Source organism: Vulpes vulpes, chromosome 7, assembly GCF_048418805.1.
Source record: "Vulpes vulpes isolate BD-2025 chromosome 7, VulVul3, whole genome shotgun sequence".
Taxonomy (NCBI): domain Eukaryota; kingdom Metazoa; phylum Chordata; class Mammalia; order Carnivora; family Canidae; genus Vulpes; species Vulpes vulpes.
The window spans coordinates 113,503,271-113,527,149 of NC_132786.1; the positions used below are offsets into that span (position 1 = coordinate 113,503,271).

The window sequence follows — 23,879 nt, forward strand, 5'->3', positions numbered from 1 at the left end:
GCATGAAGAACAAGTCATTTCCAGTGTTTACTCTTAATTTTGTTACTAGAAGCCTCAAGACTTTATAAATTCCGTGTTAGGTATGTAATAGTCTCATTAAGAAAACATCTTACTTATGACAAATATCACACTAAAGAAAGTATACAAGAGAGGTCAGGTTTGTTCTAGTCCACAGTGACCCAAAACCAGAGTATTTCTCTAAGAAAGAGTACCGCTGCTTAAAATTAGGTCACTGGTTAAGAAAGCAAGTCCTCAACGATTCTCATATAGCTAAACAGTATGATAATTTATAAATCGGTGAATGTTTACCTGCTCAGTATATTGTGGAAAATTGCAAAGAACTGTCAAGTAAAGGCTTTGTGACTCGGTAGATGTATCCAGGATAGGTCACATCTAAAAATCCAGAAGAAGACAAGAAAAACCCCAAAGGGGAGAACAAAAAGAAAACATAATAAGACAAACAAACTCTACTCTCTTCTTTTGCCTGCAGTTCTAATTTCTGATATTTAAGAACTAGACCCTGCCTTTCTTCTTGACCACCACAGCTACCGTGCATAGCACCAGCTTGGCAGATGGTAGGTGTTTGATAATATTTCCTGAATGAGTCAGTGAATGAAAAAATGCGAATGTTACAAGGGATTTCTCTCCCTTTAGTTAGATGCTTTTTAGCATCTAAGAAGATGGGCTGTTTTTCTTTTCTGTGTGAATTTTTTTCCCCTGAAAAAGATGTAAGCAATAACAGAAATATCTCATTTGCATGCATTTGGCTTTTATTGTTGCACATTTAAATAGCTTATCTGACGTCTTTAGGGCCTGGGATTAATGCACAGCACGCTTCTGTCTGGCTGTAATGCCAAGAGGGAGACAGATGACTGACAATAGGTTCTGAAGCTCCCCTGATCCTCTAAATGTCACTTCTCATGTCACTAGTCTGAAACTTACAACCACGTCTGAAATCTGGAAAGCTTGGCAGTGATACCTTTGCCGGGTTCATTTATTTCTTTAAATAACATCATTCGAGTCTCAATCAAATATTGGGTAAAATGGTAACATAAAGGAAAAAGACAGCCTTGGTTTTCAAAGGATTTACAATTTAATAAAGGTAATGTGATGTTGTATAAACATAAAGTTTGTAGTTAGGTATTGATGTACGTATTGATGTTTATGCATAAAGTTTGTAGTTAAATGAAAAGAGAAGGTACCACCGCTCACACTGTGAGGAATGACTTTCTGATTATGCCAGATTTAGGAAGACTGTAAGTAAATACAAACACTTCCTTGATGGCATCATCAACTCTCCATGTCTTCTAACCATTAGTCTTTGACTCTGCCCTCTTCTCCTCCATCTCATCAAGAAGAGCATTGTTGTGTCCACCACACTCCAAGCCCAGAGACAGGACACTGCAGGTTTGAAGGCCAAAGACTGAAGTTCAAGTTGCACTTGTCTACTGGCTATTTGTCCTATTGGGACTCTCCGTACCTCTCTAGATCCCACTTCCTGGGTCTACAAGATGGTGATGACAATGCTTCTCCCACTGGATTTTCTTGAAGACTGAGCTAACGTACAGAAGATGACTTCTAGGCTAACCCAACACACGCTAGGTACACATTTTCTCAAACAGGGGATGACAAATGGGACTGTGAAGACTGGACTGCGTCCTGAAACCACTCTCTTTTAGTTGTAGTGTGTCTTAAGTATTTTTCATGATCCTACTTCTTCCTCAGACCTGGGCATCACGTGTTTTGGGGCCCTGAGATTTCCTCATCATTACTTCCTGCTTTGTGGCTCAGTCTTGGCTCCCCCAATAGCCAGCATGAGTCTTGAACCGAATGTAAAACCCAATCATTTTGGGTTTTTTTTTTTCAGTAGCGCCCAATGAATAATTAAATATAACAAGAACACATGTTATAAGTCCAAAGGTTTTATTTCCAGTGGAGTCACTAATCTTCTTTCTTCTAAGGTACTGAGAATTGCCACTCCAGGGATGGGGGAGAAAAGCAAAACAAAAAAGCAAACAAAACCAAAACATGCAACACACTCTGCTCTGTACCATTATCCTGTCTGTGAAATAATGACAGCAGGATCATGGGAGCAAGCCAAGTGTCACCCTCCACCTCTCACAGAGAGAGCTTTGACGGGGGGAGAGCCGGGAAGTGAAGCAACTTCAGAAAAAGCGAAAGCAATTATGCCCGGAGTAAATAAGACCCAGAAGTCTGAAATCATACTATGCCTCAAGATTTTACTCCAGGCGTAATGGGATGCTCAGATTTCTAATTCTTCCTCCTGTTCCTGGCCTGTCCAAGTGTGGGGTAATTCAATTACATCCAGTACTTTCATTAGTACCCAGTTAGAGAGTACATTTAAATAACACACAAGAAATCAGGCTGCCGGTCAATAAACTCATGTTGCAAAAATATACCTCTATGAAGCTGTTAAAAGGAATGAAGCCCATGATTCTCAGATGATAAAAAAAAATGAATTAATCCTTGGCAAGAGGCCATTTAAATAAAAACTAAAGAAAGTCTCTAATCAATTAACAAGAAATTATTAAAATCTACTGTGTGCCAGGTACTACAAAGGGTAGGCTTATGGCCCAGGGGTAGTTCCCAAAATGTTTGAACTCTGTTTAGAAAGATTATGTTTCTAGCTGGTCTGGAAGGTGGGTGTGAAGATACCAGACTTCAGCAGGGAGGCCATTAAGATAATTCAGCAACCATCTAGATGAACAGATTAAAGGGAATGATCAAGTCTAAGGATGTAGAATTTATAGAATGTGGCATCTACCTGGGTTCGAGCTCTGCTGCCCACATCTCACTGCCTACTAGACACGTCCACCGGACAGATATCCCACATGCATATAAGGGTCTGGATGTCTCCAAATGACTAGCCCCTCACAGACCCTTACTGTTTGTCCCATTAATGACATTACCATCCTTCCATTCACTCAAGCCAGTCATCTCCCTCTCCCTCAGAGAGAGCCCAGTTTATTTTAGTCCCAAAATAATTCACTCAAACTGCCTCTCCTCAGTGTCACTACCTTAGTTCAGATTACTGTCATTTCTCCTTAAGGTCCCAAATCTTATTTTTGCCTCTCGTCTTGATTTCTCACATTTGTTTTCTGGCAGGAAAGTGATTTTTCTAAAATTAACTCACATCATCTTTACTTAAAACACTTCAGAAATTTTTCAATGCCTTGAGGTGAAAGTCCAAACAAACACTTTAATATGGCCTCAAGGGTTCCTAATGAGCCAGCTCACATGGCCTCAAGCCATGATCCTATTCACCACTCCCTGCTTTAGCCATCCTCTATTATTTTTGGTTCCCTAAAAAAGGCACACACCTCTATACACTTGTTTACATGTTTCCCTCCACTTGGATTACTCTCCATGTCCCCATCCCTTCGCCTGATTATCTAGCATTATCCAATAGGTCCTAGTGTAGATGCCACTTCCTGACTCCCACACCTGTGTTGGTGACTCTCCTCTGTGTCCCCAAGATGCTCCCTTTTCCCCTGCCCAAACTATACTCCACGTGGCTGGGAAAGTGACTGGCATTTACCTCTTCATGCCTCCTTTACTCCTCAATGACAGTACTCACAAGTGACTTGCTCCTTGGGGAATCCCCATCACCTAGCTCCCCGCTGAGCATTTGATAGTTACTCAGTAACCATGTGCAGCCTGAGTCACTGAAAAGAGAAAAAGCTCTACAATTGAGTCCTTGACATTCTGGGCATGAAGATGGAGCAGGCAGAGGGAAAGAAACCCACCAAAGAGGCTAAGAGAAATGGACAAGAAGTTGGATCAAGACAGACAGTATTGGCTTCAGGCAAAAAGGAGAAACTGGTCAATGGCAGTGTCTGGTGTCAATGGAAGGGCAGATGAGAGGAAGGAAGAGAGGGGCTGTTCTACATTTGGCAGGAGAACAGTTTCTGGAAAGTGATTAGTGGAAGCCTTGGTGCAGGGTGCTGAGAAGTGAGTGGCAGATGAATTGGAACACGGCAAGAAGACAATCCAGAAAAATACAAATATGTGGTGTTTGAAGGAATATGATAGCTGGAAGGGGTGTCAGGGGCAAAGAGGAAATGTGTGTGTGTGTGTGTGTGTCATAATTCCTTTTAAAGATCTCAACTGGAAATCTGACTGGCAAAGTGAAGGGTGAGGCCACATTCAGGTACACAATAAGAGTTTACTGAATGAAAGATATAAATAATAAATAAATTACTGCATTCAGACAGGAGATCTACCTGTCAAAAATAAAGCAAGCTTCATCAAAATATAAACTTATTTTTTAAAAAGAACCCATTTGGGGCACCTGGGTGGCTCAGTCAGTTAAAGCGTTTGCTTTCGGTGCAGGTCATGATTCCAGAGTTCTGGGATCGAGCCCCACCTAAGGCTCCATGCTCAGTGAGGAGCCTGTTTCTCCCTCTACTTGCTGCTCCCCCTGCTTATGGTCTCTCTCTCTCTCTCTCTCTCCCCCCTCTCCTCTGTCAAATAAATTTTTAAAATCTTCTTAAAAAATAAAATAAATAAAAAATAAAAGGAACCCATTTTTATGTTTCAGAAGAGACCACTCAGCTCATAGATAAAAATTTAATGAGCTGTCTGGGATGACGGTTTTCACCATCTGTAACCACTACTTCACTATTACTGGGATAACGGCTTCCAGAGCCACTCCAAGACTTCCTTGTAGAAGCTCTCAGACTTTGTATGTGATCCCCTAAACCCAACTATTCATGTAAATGACTTTGGCTTTCCATCTGGAAGTAAATGCCCCAAAGTCAGACGGGACAAAGGAAATATCAGGAAAGTGATGCTGGGGATCCCTGCGTGGCTCAGCGGTTTGGCATCTGCCTTCAGCCCAGGGCATGATTCTGGAGTCCCGGGATCGAGTCCCACATCGGGCTCCCTGCATGGAGCCTGCTTCTCCCTCTGCCTGTGTCTCTGCCTCTCTCTCTCTCTCTCTCTCTGTGTGTCTCACGAATAAATAAATAAAATCTTTAAAAAAAAAAGGAAAGTAATACTTCTGAGAAAATAACAGACATCTCAGTTATAGACAGAGATATAGATATTATCGCATGTAGATACTGTCTAGTTGGTAAAGAAAAGGGCATGTGAAAAAAATAATAATAAAGAAAAGGGCACGTGGACAAAAAGATCCACATTTTTCTTTACAAATATGTTATTTTCTTTTAAGTCCTTACCAGATATAAAGTTCTTACGGGTGCCATGTATTAATCCATGTGTTCATTTTACTTATAACAGTTTAGAGAATACACTGAGGAAAATGGGCTTCAAACGCTAAATTACTTTTCGTGAGACATATGCTTCTTATGCAATTAACAATACAGTCAGCATCAATAAGCTCTAATTTTAGAAACCTTCATCTACAGGCATTAATCAGTTAATGCTAAATTCAATTTCTATCTGGCTTCTTCTTTTCACACTCAACTCTCCAAGGCTATATACTATATGGTATCTCAAAAATACTATTTACTTACTGTGAGAGCAGATTATATTCCTAGAAAAAAAATCTGTACAATAAATATATACACGTATAAGCCAAATTAAACTTTCATGAAAAAATAATTTTCTTATGAAAGACTGCATTTGACTAAGCACCTGATCCCAGACTGTTCACGGGAATGCATCAAATCCTTTACATAATCAAATTACAAATAATATTTCAGTACAAATCAAAGCTTGTCAAACTGCACATATAGGAAAACACATAAAGTTAAAATATAGTACCTACAGGGAACTCAGAAATCTGGCATGGCTTTTTTCAAGGGGGCCGTTCCCGGGTAGAATAATTTTTCACTGTGCAGTGTCCCATGAATTACAGGTTTGGGCCAGCAGTACCCTACTGGCATGGCGACTATGAAACCTACCCACACATTTCCAAATGCCCTCTGGAGGGGTACCGCTCTCTTGTTTGGAGAAGAAACTTAGCCTAGACAAGAGGAGTTGTCCACATTACTATCACTACACCATGACAGTGCCCAGTCATGAACCCTGGTCTCCAAAAGCCAGTGCTGCCAAGAGGGATCCAACAGAGAATATCAGAGTATTAGATTCATCTTCTTCTAGTTTGAGCCTTACTCTTTCTGCATTAGGCAATTCACTCATCAAGTATTTTCTTAGCTGAGATCCAGTCGTCATTTTAACCACTTGCCAATTCCCTTGGCCCGTGTATTCATATCCTCCTCCATCTCAGTCTTGGATGAGTATACCTCAACCCCATTGAATCTGGGCTCCTGTCCCCGATGACAGGGGCTAGCGGTCAGCACAATTCCAGTGCACCCAGTGGAGCTGCCCTATGTCACCATCCCTAGGCTCCTACTGGTTCACACTTGGCCCTTTCCACATGGCACTGCCCACTCAGCAGGCGGCACCTTCTTGTTTCCTTCTGCCCCACCCACAAAAGAGTCCCTCTCAGTGGTGGGAGTTTCACTAGTCTGTTATGAAATGTGAGAAAAATCATTTCTCTTTCCTCCCCATCTCTCCCATTCTTCTCTTTCTTTTTTGTTTATCTCATTGTGTCTCCAGCATTGGACTGAACAGAAGCAGAACCAGAGAGAATTCTCAGTCTCTTTTCCAACAAGTGGAATAAGCCATCAGGGTCTCCACTAAAGTTGGAATTGTGGAGGCTTAGGGTAGATATTTCATTTCTCTTCCTTGCTATTTAAGCCTAAGAATTTTTGTAAATAAGAATCTTATATATGAGTTTTATATAAGACACTTTCCAGTATCTACTGTGTATTTTTAAATGTCATCATGTGAGAAAATTTAAGTTAAAAAAAAATCTCAATTTGTGTCCCTATTGATTTTATTTTATTTTAATATTTATTTTACTGGGCGATGAAAGCCAAAACTCTGGAGCCACTCACCTAAAGGTAATCCCTCCATACTTGTAAGTTAGAAATTCAAATTCAGTTGGGAACCTACAACAGCTGCATGCTTACCCGGATGTAGGCATCCTGGTGGTGCTTGGCAAAGTACAGCATATTGTCCAGGGCTAACATCCCGGGAGGGGTCTGGGTAAAGTCCATGGCAGGGTTGACATGATTCTGTGATTAAAACAAAATATTGGATCAGGTTAATTCTTTCTCCTCTCAAGACCAAAGTACCACAAGGCCAGCTCCAAATAACCAAGTAGGATGACATTTTCTATCTTCAGGTAAACCTACTGGGTTGGCAGTGAGGGCTTCTCTCTACGGGTGCAGCTTTAATATCTGGGCTTAGGATACTCAGCTGAAAATGGAAATATAAGATTACTCTTAGACACTATGACCCTGTGGGGAAGAGAAAATAATGTAAAAACTGTACTTCTGGTGGCTGTGCTGTTGGTGGAACCAGTAGCATTTGGGGAGAGAGATCTGGGATGACGCCACATCTCTGGCATTCATCCTTCTGTACTTTAGTGTCTTCATCCTTCTGGGTGAGGGCTAAGTACAGCCATATCTGCCCATGGACTTTGTGCACTGTCCAGGCTTAGACCATCTGCAGGCCTCTGAGTACAGACACTTGATAAAATTTCAGATGTCCACACATTCCTGACATCAGCCTGCTGACAGGCAGTGTTCTGGTTTTGTGGTCACTACACACAGTGCCAAGGGCCACAAAGACAAAATAATAGCTACAAATATGCCCAGCAAATTCTCCATATGCTCAAGATCACTCAGTAAACACCACAAGACTGTTGCTCAGAGCTGCAAACCACTCTCCACCATCATTAAAAAGGATCACCAAGATCTGTCCCAAAAATTCAGATCTACATGGTAAATGATTTAATTCATTTTTTGTTAAAGAGATGAAAAAGAATGTTAAAGAGATAATAAAGAAAACTGTTTTTACCTCATAACACAGGTAATTTGTATGCAGCTACATATTTTTGTTTTGTTCCTGTGTATGTCTTAATAAACAGCTTGAATCTCTGATCTGCCAGGGACATTTTGGTTCACTGCAATTTTTTCTAATTTAAGTACAGGAAAGCCTTCTTGTTCACTTGCTCGAGGTTCAAACAACTAATACTTTTCTGCAATATTGAAGAGTACATCTAAACTGTCTTTTCCATTCTGATTTGGAAAAAAAAAATATGAGCTAATAAAGGACCTATGGAACAGTGGTGCTGCCTATTGGCCTAAGTTTCAAGAGCATCCCCGTCCATATCTCTTTTTTTTTCTTTTTAAGATTTATTTTATTTATGAGAGAGAGAGAGAGAGAGAGAGGCAGAGACACAGGAGGAGGGAGACGCAGGCTCCATGCCAGGAGACCGACGCGGGACTCGATCCCCGAACTCCAGGATTGTGCCCTGGGCCAAAGGCAGGCACCAAACCACTGAGCTACCCAGGGATCTCCCCCGTCCATATCTCTATAGCAAGGTGGGTCTGTGCAGTGACTTCAATATTTTATTTTAGCATTTTATTCTGATCAATAGAAGATGTCAGAAAGATTTTAAAATACCCAAACACTACCACTTGCAATAAGAAAGATGCATCTCCTAAAATTAATATACTTGTAACAAAAATAAAAATCACTGGGCAGACCAAATGCAGTAGTGTTTAGCCTTCATTCAATACTCACTAAAGTAGGAGGGTCAGGCTTGTATCAATAACAAGGGGACCAAAAGGCTAGAAATAAATGACCAGAGATTCAGTTTGAAAAGTAACTTGTAATGAAAGATTTTACGACAGCTTTAGTTCTTGGAATAATGGAATTCATCCATTATACACAAATTTATTATTTTGACTTCAATACATTAGATTTTTATGAACATAAGCAACATTTTAAAAGTTGGTATTTGCTGAGTACTTTCTGAGGGCTGGCACTAGTTTGTGCTTTGCATGTATGATCTAATAATAAATAGGCAGTGGGCATTACTAGTATCCCCACTGTATGGATGGGAAACTGCCACTTAGATGAGACAAGAAGCTCGCCCAGGGCCTCACAGCTTGGATTTGACAGAGCAGGCAATGTCTTGTTTGGACAGTATGTCTCAGCACGCTTTTGTTCCCACTTTGTTCCCTACCACTGGTTTATAAGTTGAATGCATTTATTTTGGTGCTGCTAGCATTTAGACTTTCCATAGCCAGGGAAAAGTCTATTTGAGAAAAATACAGGCTAATCAATATTAGCTGCTATGAAGTAGCCCAGCCAACAAAGGAGACTGTGCCAAATGTAAGAGAGAAAAAGATGACATGTACTTCAGACCTATTTCTAGGGTTGCTCTGAGTCCATTCCAAAAATAAACACACAAAAAGGAAATCAAATGACGAAAATTAGTTCCTCTGAATCCAATTCGAACAACCCCACAAAGCTATGTCAGTGAAGCTGACCAAGCAGAAGGTCCCTATGGCACTAAAGTCATCAGTTTTGTTTCAGTTGTGCTTCCAGGATCCACTCAAAGCCTAATAGCAATCACACCCCTCCTTGGGCACATATGGAGGAGATCTAATAGGGTGATGCTGCTCTCAGAAGGTCTTACAGTTAAGAAATAATATAATTTATTTTTAGGATTCTTTTAAAGAAATCTAGAGCTCTTTAGCAAATAATCCCAATAAAATAATGCCTGCTACATGTCAGGCATTACTTAAAGTACCTTGCATATGCTAACTCTTAATCCTCATAAAACTTCCCCCAAAGTAGGTTCTATTATTATCTTACTTTGAACGACAATTGCTGAGCATCTGGGTAGCTTGCCCCAAGCTTCAGAGCCAGTTATGTGGCAGAGCCGGAATCTGAACTCAGGGCACAGGGCTTTAACCAGGATTTTAATGTCAAGTCATTGGTCAACTGGACACTGCTGGGAATACCACGAAGATGACCGTTGCAGCTCCTCAATCAGCATCATTCACTCAGGCAAAGTGGGCCTGTGATCCATCCCTTTGAATAAAAGCTATAATTTCTCTATCCCTCCCAGATAACAAGCCAAAGTCTCTCTCATGTTCAATAAACCATGCCTTATTGTCTCCAACAAATAGACCCTTACTAAACAAAAGCCAATTAGAAAACTGCCTTTGATTCCCTATGACTTGCCCTGAATTGATAAAGCATCATTGCCTTTTAGATGAAAAACATTACTTTGTATTTCTGGGGGAACTATGCGTTCTCCCACTTGTGCTCACTTGCTTTCCCTCTCTCTTACTTTTAACTTCAGATATCATTTCCCCAGTCTCCCTTTCCTTGAAATGCTTCTTTTTTCTCTTTTGATTTTAATAAGCAGTAAAATGATTTTACAACCCCAGATTTTGATAATGAGAAAAAGAATAAGAACTACATGCCAAAACAGTTGAAAGCTTTCTATACCGTGACAAAAATACCCTGAGAATCCAGCAAGGCCAACAGTTTCCCCAGTCCTTTCTTATTTATGAGATGCTCTGGATACAGATTTATTTTCTTTGCTTGTTCCATGTTATTTTTTTCCACCTGTCTCGAAATGGAAGCTGCAAGAGCTTTGATGAATAGCTTGAAATTTTTCCTTGTTTTACTGCAAAGCCCGTGTACCTCTGTACACCCTTCTGAGATGCCATTTGTTAGTTCCCATAGAAGTGCTGCTCCGTGAATCACATTAGACAGCTCCAGCCCCCAAAGGAGGGGGTAGCGTCTGCCTTCCCTCCCAAAGCACCAGGGTTTTTCCACTTTGGGACAATGGATGAAGAAAGCACAATTTACATTATAGTGAACATTCTATGGGGTGTTTGGGTATAGAGTTCCCAGAGATCTGTTTCTTTTCTGTTACCCATATGCCAGCTTTTTAGCTGAATTACCTACACATCCAAGAAAAGGTTCAAGGCCTAAGACAGAGAATCTTCCAACCTGTTACACCAAGGCCACTGGAGAGCTGGAACGGCCTTCAAATATGATTTAAGCTGGTAGCTTTATTTTATAGATGAGAAAACTGTACCCCGGTGGAGAGCCGCAATGCTCAAACTTGAGCAGCCATTCAAATCTCCTTGGAGGCTTCTTAAAGCACCAATTCCTGGTCTCACCCCATAGTCTCTGATTCAGAAGGATTGTAATGGGTCTGAGAATTTGAATCTCCAACAAATTCCCAAGTGATTTGATGCTGCTGGATGGGGACCACACTTTGAGCCCTGCTGGTGCCTAAAATGTTCAGATAACACAAGTATAGCAGAATAAGATCTAGAATCCAGACCCACTGTTCCCTCAAATCCCATGCAACTTCTATGAAAGCACACTGTGATTGCACTGGTTCCAACATACAAATGCATTTTAAGTATATTCACTGTTTATCTGTTTTGTGCTTTTTGGCTTCTCCTTGAGAAAACAGATTCCTTTATTCAGAAAAAAAAATAATTGTAATTTAGAAGCCTTTTTCTTCTTCTATTGCTCAAATTTCTGACTAAAATAAGATGTATTAGAACCTCCAGGGAAGGTAGGAAACTGTCATCCGTCACTATTTCCTACTCCTGAATGCTTCCTGGTTAGGGAAGCGGGGCCAGCACTAGCCTGAATGATTTTTTAAATGATCTGTGTTTTTCAATTACTAATGCCATGCTAGTCTTTCATTAGTGTGGATAATAAAGAGATGATTACAATAATGCTTGCCAGATGGCATATCGTGGGGAAAGCCTTTGAGAATTTAGGAGTTAATATTTGTGCTATATGAGCGTCTACATTTGCTGAACAAATATAGCATTAAAAACAACCTTTAAAACAAATCACATTTAGTGAATATTCAGTCTACAAAAAGCCCTCTCAAGGATATTTCATGAGGCTGGTAGTTTAAGGTCATGTTCTCCAAGGGGAGGCAGGGTTTGATTGGTACAGATCACTTGGGAGCTGTGTCAAACTACAGCTTCAACAGGCTCCCAAGAAGTGTAGTTGTCAACCTTGGATGCACCTGAAAATCCCCTAGGGAACTTTGAAAAGTCCCAATGTTCAGGCTGTACCCCAAGTCAGTTCAATGAGAAACTGTGGGTAGGGACCAAGCAATTAGATTTTTAAAACTCCCCAGATTATCCAATGTCCAGCCACAGTAGAGAACATGTTCCTCAATTAGTGGGTCTCGAATTTGAGAGTGATGAGAATCTCCTAGAAGGTCTGTCCATCAGATTGCTGCCCCTTCCTCACTCTGTTTCTGATTTGATAGGTCTGGGGTGAGGCTCGAGAATTTGCATTCATATAAGTTTCCAGGTGCTGCTGATGGTCACTGGGCCATACTTTGAGAACCACAGTTCTAATGTCATAGGAATGTATGTTAGGGACTTAAATCCACCAGCCAACAGATTGGAACCTTGATTCCCTATATCAGTTAGGCAGTGACTTTTATTGAAATGCCTGCTCTACCAGATATCCATCGATGGATGAATGGATAAAGATGTGATATATATACACACACATACCTATATATGCACACACGGTGGAATATTACTCAGCCATCAAAAAATGAAACTTACCATTTGCAATGACACAGATGGAACTAAAAGGTATTAACACCAAACAAAGTAAGTCAGAGAAAGACAATTATCCTATGATCTCACTCATATGGGCAATTAAAAAACAAAACAAAACAGAGGATCATAGAAGAAGAGAGGGAAAAGTAAAACAAGACAAAATCAGAGAGGGAGACAAACTACATGAGATACCGAGTTCTCGGAAACAAACTGAGGGTTGCTGGAGGGAAGGAAGGTGGGGGGATGGGGTAAGTGGGTAATGGGCATTAGGGAGGGCACGTGATATAATGAGAATTGGGTGCTATATGCAACTGATGAATCACTGAACTCTACCTCTGAAACTAATAATACACTATACATTAGTCAATTGAATTTAAATAAAATTTTAAAAAAGAACTGTTTAAATTAGGGTAAAGTTTCCACAGGGTCTAGATTGGGACTTGAAATGAAAAAGAAGATAATTATGTGAAAAAGAAACATCCAAACCTCATACAATTGATGTTAACTAAGCATGTATAAAACATAAAGCTAGGTTGATAATCAACTATTACTCAAAACAAAACAAAACCACACACACACACACACACACACACACACAACCTGCTCTACTTGGGACATGCAGGCCCCACCATTCTGTCATTGGCTATTTTGCACGTTTACGTAAGGAGGTTCTCAATAGCATTCAATTTTGTGATCCCCAACGTAGACCAATATTCCAAAGAGTCCTAGAAGCAGCTTCTAGAAATCTTTGGATTCTGGCCCTAGTCTCTCTCCATTAAATTCAATAAAAATCAACAGTTTGGATGAATACAGAGAAGGCACCCTATGAAATCTGCCCTACAAACGGGCAAGATGGTGAATATGCTGAGAAGCAGAAAAAAGAAATCTGTGACCAGCTGGGGACTGGTACTGGTGGGCATCATGCCAGGCTCTCCAAATGTGGAATTTCATTTAATCTTCCCAACTACCCAATAAGGGGAGTATTATGAATGAGATAAATGTTATTCATCTCTTCCTACAGATGAGGGTCAGAACCCCAGACTTATGTAAGATCATGGCTAGTAAGTGGCAGAGTCACCACTTCAATTCTGTAGCTTTTTTTCCTATTAAGGTCCAAAAGGTCTTTGGAGAATAGGAAGATGGGCCCTATTAGCAAGAAGTTTAATCAGAAAAATGTAAAATCCTATAAAAAATTTTTAAAAATTCAAGCACACATCTAGAGAATAAGGGAAATCTGGCTTATGAATAATTCATCAGAGCCCAGCACCTCATCATTAAAATTTGATTCTTTTAGGTAAAACACAAAAGATATGCATGAAAGAAACACCCAGTAAGATGCTAAGGGTTCAGGGCAGCAGATTCTCAACCACCTCACTTCCTTACCATCCCTCCCTTTCAGCAGCATATGTTTTTCTCCTTGCCTGGCCTCTCTAATACCTCTGGTGGCTTCTGTCATTCCATTCCCAATCCTGCCCCTCAACCTGGCTGTTTCTCCTGGTTTGGCAAGTCCACACTTATTGTTTGGATAACACTTCTGGCTTAACTGAGCTCTAGGACCATCTGCAACCACCTACTGTCACTAAAGGAACCCCCTCCCCAGAAGTGTTCTGAAACCTAGGAGAGTCTAAGACCATTGATAATATCAGGAACTAGGAGTTAAGAGTTGGCAATAGGTCCAAGAAGAGTCAATTTCACGGGGTAGTTAGAAGCCTCTAACATGCTGGGTTTCATTAAGAGGAGTACAACAAGAAGAACAAAGGAGGTTCCACTAACCAGTCCCAAGTCAGGCTACATCTGGATATAGTACACAGTTCCAGCACACACACAGCGAGCCAGCTCCTGACACACAGGAAATCATGCATAGAAGGGTGGTCAGAAAGAAGAAATGTCTGAATAGAAGGCATATCAGAAAAGTATGGAGGGAAAAAAACCAATTCAGATATTTGGCCCAAGGAGAAAAGAGAGGGTTGTATGGCATGGTATTGGAGGTGGGATGGGTGTTGTGGGTTGAACTACTACTTCTGCCTATAGGCATCTGAAGGGTGAATATTATTCAGTGCAGCTAAAAGAAAACAGGATTAGCTGAGAGGTTCCTGTCCTTAGAAATGCTGAGACAAGGAGTGGACATACAGGAGGAGTGTCACGGAGACAATAAAAGGGCAGAGGATTGGAGCCAATGACCTCTCGATGCCTCACAGCCATCTTCTTGTCATTAGAAAATGTTGGCTCTTACTCGTGCACAAGGTACATGGGACCTGACCTGATCAGCTTCATCCAAAGATGAATTGAAGACAAAATAGTATTTGAATCACCCTATTGTACACCTGAAACTAACATAACACTGTAGGTTCACTATACATATTTTATTTTATAGAATAAAATAATTTAAGAGGAATTGAAAGAAAGAAAGAAAGAAAGAAAGAAAGAAAGAAAGAAAGAAAGAAAGAAAATCGAAAAAGTCATTGCCTCCAAAAAACTTCCAACTCAAAAGTTATCAAAAGTCCTCATGACACAGCTTTGAAATACACGTGTACACACACACACTCATTCATAAAGAACTCCACATGTGCACACAATGGATGATCACACCAAAAATTCTGGATTTAAGGCAAATGTCCTTAGTTAAGAAATAATGTCCTTTTTAAAAACTACTCTTCAGAGGTCAGAAAAGGCCATGTACTACCATGTACACAATTCAGAAAACTCTTGGGTTTCCTCTCACTTCATTATCCTGAACAGGCAAAGTTAAGACTTACTGAATAAAAGGATAAACGTGAATCGTTTATTTGTAATGTTGAGTCAACAGTCAACACAAAGAATTACCATAAAAACTCAATTAAAAAATGCCTTGAGAATAAATTTCCTTTAAAACGAAGCTGGTTGTGTGTGTTTTTTTTTTAAAGCCTTCATGAATAATGAAATAATGCTGTCAAGGTTTATAAAGATATCTGCAATTTTTCTACGGAGCTGAGCACACACAGGATTCTGAACAATCCAAGCACCGTGGTTCATGCTAGTGACTCCTTCCTGGTTCTTCCTTCCACATCTGGCTTGAGTTTTTACCATGTGTTTGGAACCCCCTTTTCTCCCCACCCTTGTTACTCTGAACAGGACATGAACTAGGATGGGGATCTCCATCTCTCTTCTTCACCCATGGCCAGGAGGAGCACAGGGTAAAGGTCGGCCAGAGGGAGGACAAAGAACGTGCGCTACCATAGCTCCAGAGCAGGCCTAGCTCCCCGGTCAGGAAGCCTGTTCCCTGGATTCCAGCATAGCTCTCCAAGCAAGCAGCCTTTGGAAGGCAGCTCTTTGCCATGATGAAGCCAAGAGCTGATGAAGCTGCAGCTGTTACGGATTCCTGGGAGGTCACAGAGATGCAAGGGCCTGTGTGCTGCCACCCTGGCCTCCTCCAAGACAGGCACTGCATGGCCCTGGGGTAGAGACAGTGACAGCGGCGATAACAACTCTAATTGTGGGAGCTCGCACACACACAGCACTTACTGGGTGCCAAGGGCTATTCCGAGCCAGAGCTTACTAAAGCCCAGGGACCAAATTGGGTCCACCACTTACTTATGCACAGTTGTATCACATACAATATTAAAAGAAATTTTTACATTTTTAAATCTTTTTTTAATCAAACGAGGAATAATAATCTGTGACATGTGAAAATTACATGAAATTCAAATTTCAGTGCATAAAGAAAGCTTTATTGGAACACAGCCAGGTTCATTTATTTACATATTCTGTGGCTGCTTTTGCATATGGCCTGCAAAGCCTAAAATATTTACTACCTGGCCCCTCACAGGAAGAGCTTGCCTTCCCCTGTTCTATGCATTCGGTCCTTCCAGCAATCCTTTGAGTAAAGAAAATCAGTCCCTCCTTAATAGAAGTTAAGAAGCTCAACTAACAAATAGATGCTAATGTTCTGCTCCCTGGACAACACTATGACCCTCCCGTAAATGCCCAATGCTTTACTCTCCTGGATAAACATTGTAATTATTTTAAAGATTCACAAGGACAAATTCCATTATGTTGAAGGGAATGATTTCAGTATCTTTACTCCTGACTCCCTGCCCCACCCTGGTATTTCTGGGCCCCTTCTCCCCACCCTTGACTAAAGGCAAACCTTGCAGTGAGCCTTTGATATAGTCGGGGGTAGAAGCCTGCTTGCAATTGTGATATGTTAGGAGCCTGGACTGTAGCTGCTAAGTGTTCTCCTCCTTCCTCCCTTCAGTACAGCTCCTGTAATGGCAAAGTCTGGCTTTTTGAATTTGGGGACTATGGTCTCTTTTCCACAACAGAATCAGTACAGTTCTTATGCCTCTTTTAAAGAGGAAGAAACAGAGAGGTATAGTGAGCTTAAGTATCTCGTCAGGTGCACACACCCATTTTGCTGGGATTTGAACCCAGCAGACCAGAACTCATGTTCTTAAGTAGTATTCTAAGAAGAGAATTGGGTAACTACACAATGGAAAAAAAAGATAACTTGATGGAATACTACACAGCCTTTAAAAACTGTGTTCACAGAGAGCTAGTTACCATAAGTCGAAAAAGATAGGAATATAAAACGTATGCTTTAGTCTGTGTAGAATTTCTATAGTAGTATATATTCCTTGGCAATTGTATTTTATCTAGAGTATTCTTATCACATACAATATATATGTATTAGCAATACCAAGATATAGACTTAGCATGTAATTAGGAATTTTTTAAATGCTTTTAAAAACTGGAAAGAACCCTAAGTATTAATAGTAATTATTTATGGTGGTGGACAGGTGGGAGATTTTTTCTACCTGTCCATATTTTTCTAATTTTCTCTAATGAAAATGCATTGATTTTTACTTATATTTGATTAAAGCTATGTCCATTGTTCTCTAGCAAAAGGGAACAGGGATCTATGCAGAAGAACATGAGAAACAGTTTGAATTCTTATCCAGGACTCTGTTCTGAACCCTCTGCAGAAGCCTTCCCTGTAGGCCAGTATCCAGCTATGCCAGAGGGACACACTGGGCAGAAAGGCTCATCTCCATCTGCTCAAGTAAGTCCTGTGTAGGCCGGTGTATGATCTGGATCCTATAGACAGCATTTCAGACAGTATGGGATGAGAAGGGTTTCATTCAAATGGAAGAAGCCCAGAACAGGTCCTGTCTGAATCAAAATCTCAGATCCAGGGGCAAACTTAAATCCTGAGGCCTCATGAATGTGGGTCATTTCAGGATATTTGCTCAATTTGCCTGTCCTGCCAGAGTATAGTCCTCTGGGCTTAAAGGACGACTCCCTCCCCTCACTTATCATGACCCTTTTAAGCCAGCACCTCCTACAGCCTGATAGTTTACACCACACCTCACAGCTTGTCAGGGGACAACTGGGCAATTCTGGGCCGGTGCCAGGGCGATGGCTTGTAAATGTCACCAGTTGGACAACTATCCGATCTTGATGGGACCTAGCAGCTTGAAAGTACTCTGACCTGTAAATGTTTAGGGTTCCCCAAACCTATTATGTTGAACCACTGAAACTGCTAACATCCAACCATTTTTGACCTAGGAAAATGGAATTTCGCATGGTTCAACCTAATAACAATTGAGCTAAATAGATGCAATCACCCCCAGTGATGTTGAAAGTTACTGAGACGAGATGCTTTCTAGGGAATAAATTGGAAACAACTCAAAGGCAATCAGCTGTAGCTGTGGATAAAAAGACCAACAGGGTATGCCTCAGTTTTGGTTTGAAAATCAGCACTGAAATTAATTTTTTAAATAAACTTTTCTAAGTGCATCTTGTGACACACCTCCCGCCACTATGAAATCCAAGGAGGAATAGCAAGAAGGAATTAGCTCCCCTCCTGGGTGCCACTTAGCACAGCCAGTGGAAGACAGGCAATCCTTTCAGTCTGGTTTCACCCATATCAATCTCCCCATCTGCGGACAGAGGGACTGTGACTTTCTCACTCCTGAGAATGAGGATCTGAAAAATAAGAATTTGAGACCACTACCACAACCAGAGAGGCAATAAACTCTGACAGAGGATGAGAACTATTGGAAATGTTAGGTAAATAGCATGTGAATACCAAGTTGCCCCTAACCTTAGCGAACAGATTAGATGGAATTAGAGACTACTATGTTTAAAAAAAAAAAAAGGAAAAAAAAAAGCTCTTTTTTCTCCTTGTGACCCTCACATGCTCTAAGAATCTTGTCTGGAAAGCCCCCCCTCTACACACATATGGGAGGATCTATAAGATTCTCAGAGGGTGAGGCCAGGAGAAACTGGAACTAACTCCTTAAAGCAAAACTTATTTTTTTGGTAGTTATTTTACAAACTTCAACCTCTTCTAATAACTGGGTGCTTTGATAATTATATCTCCCAGCAAAATAACTTTAAAAAATATACATATATGGCCTTCAACTGATCGTGTTATCACAAAATGTACTCGTGAAGAAAATTTCACTCAAAATTTCCACAACCAGTTTTTCGAAGTACGAAAAATACGCAGGGAAAAAAATACACATGGGAAGGCAAATGAGGGACGGAAAGTGGAACAGACAGGAAGAGAGGGCTGGATGTCCAGTGAACCTATAATGTCTCATTTCCGTAATAGTACCCCTGCCAAAATAAAGGTGTTTGAAGAAAATATAGCAAAATGTCAGTTGCTGTTAAATCTGAGTGGTGCATACATACACGAATGCCTTTTAGATTTCTGTTCTTTCTCTCCAGTTAAAATACTCCATAATTAAAGTTCAAATTTAGAAAGTCTACATTTTCCTAATCTTATTTGACCTCAGCAAACTAAAGTAGGTTAATGACCTCAGGACTTTGCACCTTAAACATTATAGAATAATACAATATAAGATCAAAAGTAGTCATTGCCAGAAATGCAAATGGGTACTTTCGTCTGATACCACTTTCACACTGATTATGCTACCTTTTTCCTCTGCTGTATGCTGGCATGTAAAGGAGAACAGAAATATATTTCCAACAACAAAGGAGGAAGCAAAATATTAAAGAAGACCCTCAGAGATCAGTTTTCATATTACCTTTTCGTGAAATTCACCGGACTCCTCTGTTTCTCTTAGATAAGGAATATTAATAGGAACATTTCAATCCTCCGCAAATGAATCTTTCTTGAACAGACTCGGTATGTATATGGGCAGTTTTTGTAAAACCATTCTCAACGTATTTATATAAAATCCTCCCTAGTCACCAAAAGAGCATGATTTCCTCTCCTATTCCCCACTTTCTAGTCAAGGATCATTTTTTTTGTCTTCGGCACCCTGATGTGAAGGAGTTTTGCGGACTTCTCTCGTAGCAGACAACATGCAGAGGGGGCAGGATGGGTCTGCTCATTCACAAAGTGCTCATTCTTCATCGGTAAAGCTGGCGGAGGTAGGACGTCCCTCAGTGGCCCTGTGTATAGGGGGTGGGAAGGGAAAACTCAAGGAATAGCTCAAAGGAAGTACAGCTGCCCCTCGCTCCAGAAGATCCCAGAAAAGCCCACCCTGGGAGGACAGTGCTGGGAGAAGGACCACTTGGGTCTTGTGCCCATCATGCTCGTGGGGCCTCTACATGGCCTCCAGATGCTCCACCCCAGATGGCTCTGCACAGGTGGCAAAGACTCTAGTCATTCAAGCCCGATAGGGCTTCATCAGGAAAGAGCCTGACTAACCAACCACAGAGGGCTAAACAAGCACATGCCGGGGGCAGCATAGCTTGGGGATAAGCAGCCCAGACTTTCATTAACCCCAGATCCAATGCAATCTTCAATATTAGCTGATGTTCTTAGAAAAGAATTGTCACCTTCCTAAAACCCACTGCTTCACCTGTGACCGTTGAGGTATCAACTCTCTCACTGGCCTGGTGTGAAGCTCAAATGAAAGAACATGTAGAAAACGCCTTGAACAGAGCCTAGCGCCAGGTAAGCCCCGGGGGAAATGGTAGCTGGGCCTTATTCACTTTCCATCGAGTGGCATCAGTATCCTCCATAACCCTCCATTCCGTCTGGAGCTCTATGTTTGGGAAGCCTAGTCTTTATTCTAGGACTGGATGCCCTCAGGACATCAACTGACCTTGAGTTCTAAGACTTCGGCCATCACAAATTTGACATCTGGCTTTCTCACTGGTCCCATGGTTCTGATTCCCCGGACTACTCTCAGGCCACACTTACTCCTGGATTTCACCAGCATTGTGCTAAGGAGGCCTCCTTCCTGACACGGCTGCACCATCTCCCCAACCCAGGATCAGACATCAACTAACAAAAGAATAACAAGTCTCCAGAAGATCTTGGAGGATATTCGACTCTCTCCCTCTTCCTGCATTCAAGCATGGCAGTTTTCAGCCTCCTGTTGTTGGTAACTTGTTCCATTCATAAGGACTTCTGGGCAAAGAAAATTCAATAGCTTTTCTCATTTTTCACTCACTCATACATTCAGCAACATTTTACCTGGCTTCCAGGTGCTAACTTACAGAAGATAATGCAGCATTGTTCTGTGAGTATCCTGTCACTTCAAAATGGCTTAGAGATACCCAAGAGGGTGATCAGTGCACTGCTACAATAAAGGAGACACTTCTCTTCACTGATTTGTGTGTTTCCCTGATTGGCATTTACTGTGAAGGCTGCCACTAAGGCATTCTAGAAAGCCCTGCAGTAATCAAATAGATATATATCTGGTTAAACATGATGTCACCTTCCACACCATTCCAACACAGGGAACACCTGTTAATGGGCAGGGAGGCAGAAGAGGGGGGCAAAAAACGGACTAATGGAGGAGGGAAAGAGAAAATAAAAGAATAATTGGAGAAGTGGGTGGGGAACAGATCTAAGTGAATTTGATGTCTGATATTCCCAGAAGGACAAGGGTGGTGACTCCAGGGAACCAACCACTACACACACAGATGAGAGCTTAGAAAACCCTGCTCCTAGTGCTAAAGGAGTAAATGCCAGCATCTGTCTCCATGGGCACTCCTGCACCCCCTAGGCTGCTCTCTTGGAATGGTGCTCACGGTTCTCTACACCATGCCGGGTCTGACTGCAATCCCACAACTCCTGGGACGCAAGCCCAGCTCTGGCTCCTGAAACTTTTTCATCCACACAAACAGAATCATTTGCTAACCACATCAGAACCACTGGATAGAGGCTAATTCATGCACAGCCTCAGCAAACTACTTTTGAACCTGGTAAACATACATAATCATGCTCTCGGGCTACCGTGGACCACTTGCTGAGCACACTTGTCAATCTAGAAATATGCATCACAAGAGCTGGCAATAACTGTTTAACTTGAGAGAATTAAATCTTGATGAAGTAAAATTTTCAGAAAATTAAAAATGGGATTCATAGAAACACAGATTAACCAGGTGTCAAGATCTATTCAGTTCAAGTTAGTTCAAAGAGCACTGAGGGGGAATGGGCTTTGCAGCATTTTCAAAAAGAATTGTAGTGTAAGATTGCTAGGTTACCTACAAAACTGGTTGATGTCCCACAGAGCATGTCAACATTTGGGGTAAGCTTTCCTACTAGATGGCTCTCCCAGCCCCAAAAATCTACACATCATTGTAACATTGCCCAGTGTCTGGGCTCTAACCACAGTAAATAACCAAGTCAAATAGAAGGATGTTCTCCTAGAAGACTAACGAGTCTTTGATCAGGTCTATAATTATTATTACTATTTTGACTGCTCCAATATCACATGGATAAGATGTGCTGCTCTACTTTTTTTGCCTTATTTCCAAGTTTTGAGTAACTTTTCTTAGTAGCCTATAGACTCTAACACTACACATTTCAAAGAAAGGGAAAAATAGCTATGACTTGAGTTGGGTTGCAAATATAGATTTTTTTGTTGTGATGAGCACTGGGTGTTATACTCTATGTTGGCAAACTGAATTTAAATTAAAAAAAGAAAAGATTTTTTTTTGTTCCCTTTTTCAATTGGAAGATCATCCTCAAATCTGATTTATGGGTTTGTAAAAACAAATAGTTGACTCAGCAGGGAGGGGGTAAAAAAGATTTTTAAACCTGCCACTTAAGTATTCAAACTGACTCACTTCAGGTGTTTTGAAAAAGGAATGTGTCATCATTATTTGTGAGCATACTAAGGAAGGGCAGGTTCACACTGAAGAATGTAAGATATTTCAAAAAATCAAAGCTCAGTGTTTACGACTTAGGATTTTGATTTATAAGCACTGCAAAAGTTCACAATTTAGAGATAATTTTCATGTGAAAGAATAAAAATTTGAGAAATTCTATTTTTAACTAATAAGATTAAAATTAATATTATCATCTTCCATTAATCCTAATATGTCCTTTTTTTCATATTTTAACAGTTCTAAATTTGGGTAGAATTTCACCAAAAATGGCATCTTTGAATTACTCTCAAGCAGACCACAGTCAGTAAGGAATTTTCTTTGCATGGGCATGTGTGAATACTAAAAACACCAGCATCACATGGGCAGAATGGGTATCTGGGTCTGGAATAAACATTGAGACAATGCCATAATGGTTTTTAACCCCGAGCACCAAATGGTTGTGGAGACTACAGGAAGCTCGGGTGATCCAGACCTCCTTTAAGACATTTCTAGCCCAGTGTTAATCAGAAGGTTTAACTCTACCAAACTGCAGAAGGATAGTGTCTCAAGAGCTCATCACCAATAGCTTTTAATTGTTTTTCAGATTCTTTCTAAACAAAATTGCCAATGCTCTTGATGGCACATAGGACAATTACATGGGACAATACAGACAACAAAAAGTTGAGTTGAAAGTGATTCGAAGGAGTTGGGCTCCATGGATACAAGTTTCAGGAATCAGATTTACCTAATCTACTTCCCCAGTATTTTCTTTTTATGCTCAAAAGAAACACAGGAGTGTTCAGTGGTGAGCATTTGTGTATCATCAAGTCTAGTAGGGCTCTTTCAATAAACATGATATTTTCTAAAATTCTGAAATAATGGAAATACTGAGTAATAGTTAACTGTTTAGGGTTTTTTTTTCCTTTTTAGTTGTACATAAAATGTGTGTCTACTAATGAATGGCAGATTGGACAGTGAAATAGGAGCATATCAATGTAGCTAGAACAGCAGGATGATTTGCCCATGAGGTTTCTAGTAAGCTTATATGAGTAGCTAAATATGATCCATTAGTTTATTACTGTAACGAGGCCTTCCTCACTACTACATTTAAATTGATGGAAACCAATAAATCACATCTAGTATAAAGAGGTACTTACATACCCTTAGTTCCTAGATACAATCACCTCCAAAACAAAGACTAAAAATCAACAAAGAATGTGGGGAGAATATTATTTGCCTTTAGAGAAGGGAAAGGGGAGGACGAAGGGATGAAAGGAACAGGTTTTACAATTTTTTTTTACCTTCTGGAACTTTTGAATGTTGTACTGTCGTCTACTCAATATATAAGTAAAGTTAGAAAAGATGTGCTTAAAATAAAAACTTGTCATTTAGAAGAACATATTTTCA

The 23,879-nt window shown here is 40.6% G+C and overlaps 1 protein-coding gene across 20 annotated transcripts in view; it reads right to left on the reverse strand.

Annotated features, from left to right (window-relative positions):
* ELMO1 (engulfment and cell motility 1) overlaps positions 1-23,879 on the reverse strand; it is a 672,133-nt gene that overhangs the window by 264,026 nt on the left and 384,228 nt on the right. For all 20 annotated transcript variants that reach the window (XM_072764753.1, XM_072764758.1, XM_072764757.1 and 17 more), the window contains one exon: positions 6,963-7,067. In XM_072764753.1, the coding sequence (XP_072620854.1) occupies positions 6,963-7,067 (105 nt within the window). The remainder of the gene's footprint in view (positions 1-6,962; positions 7,068-23,879) is intronic.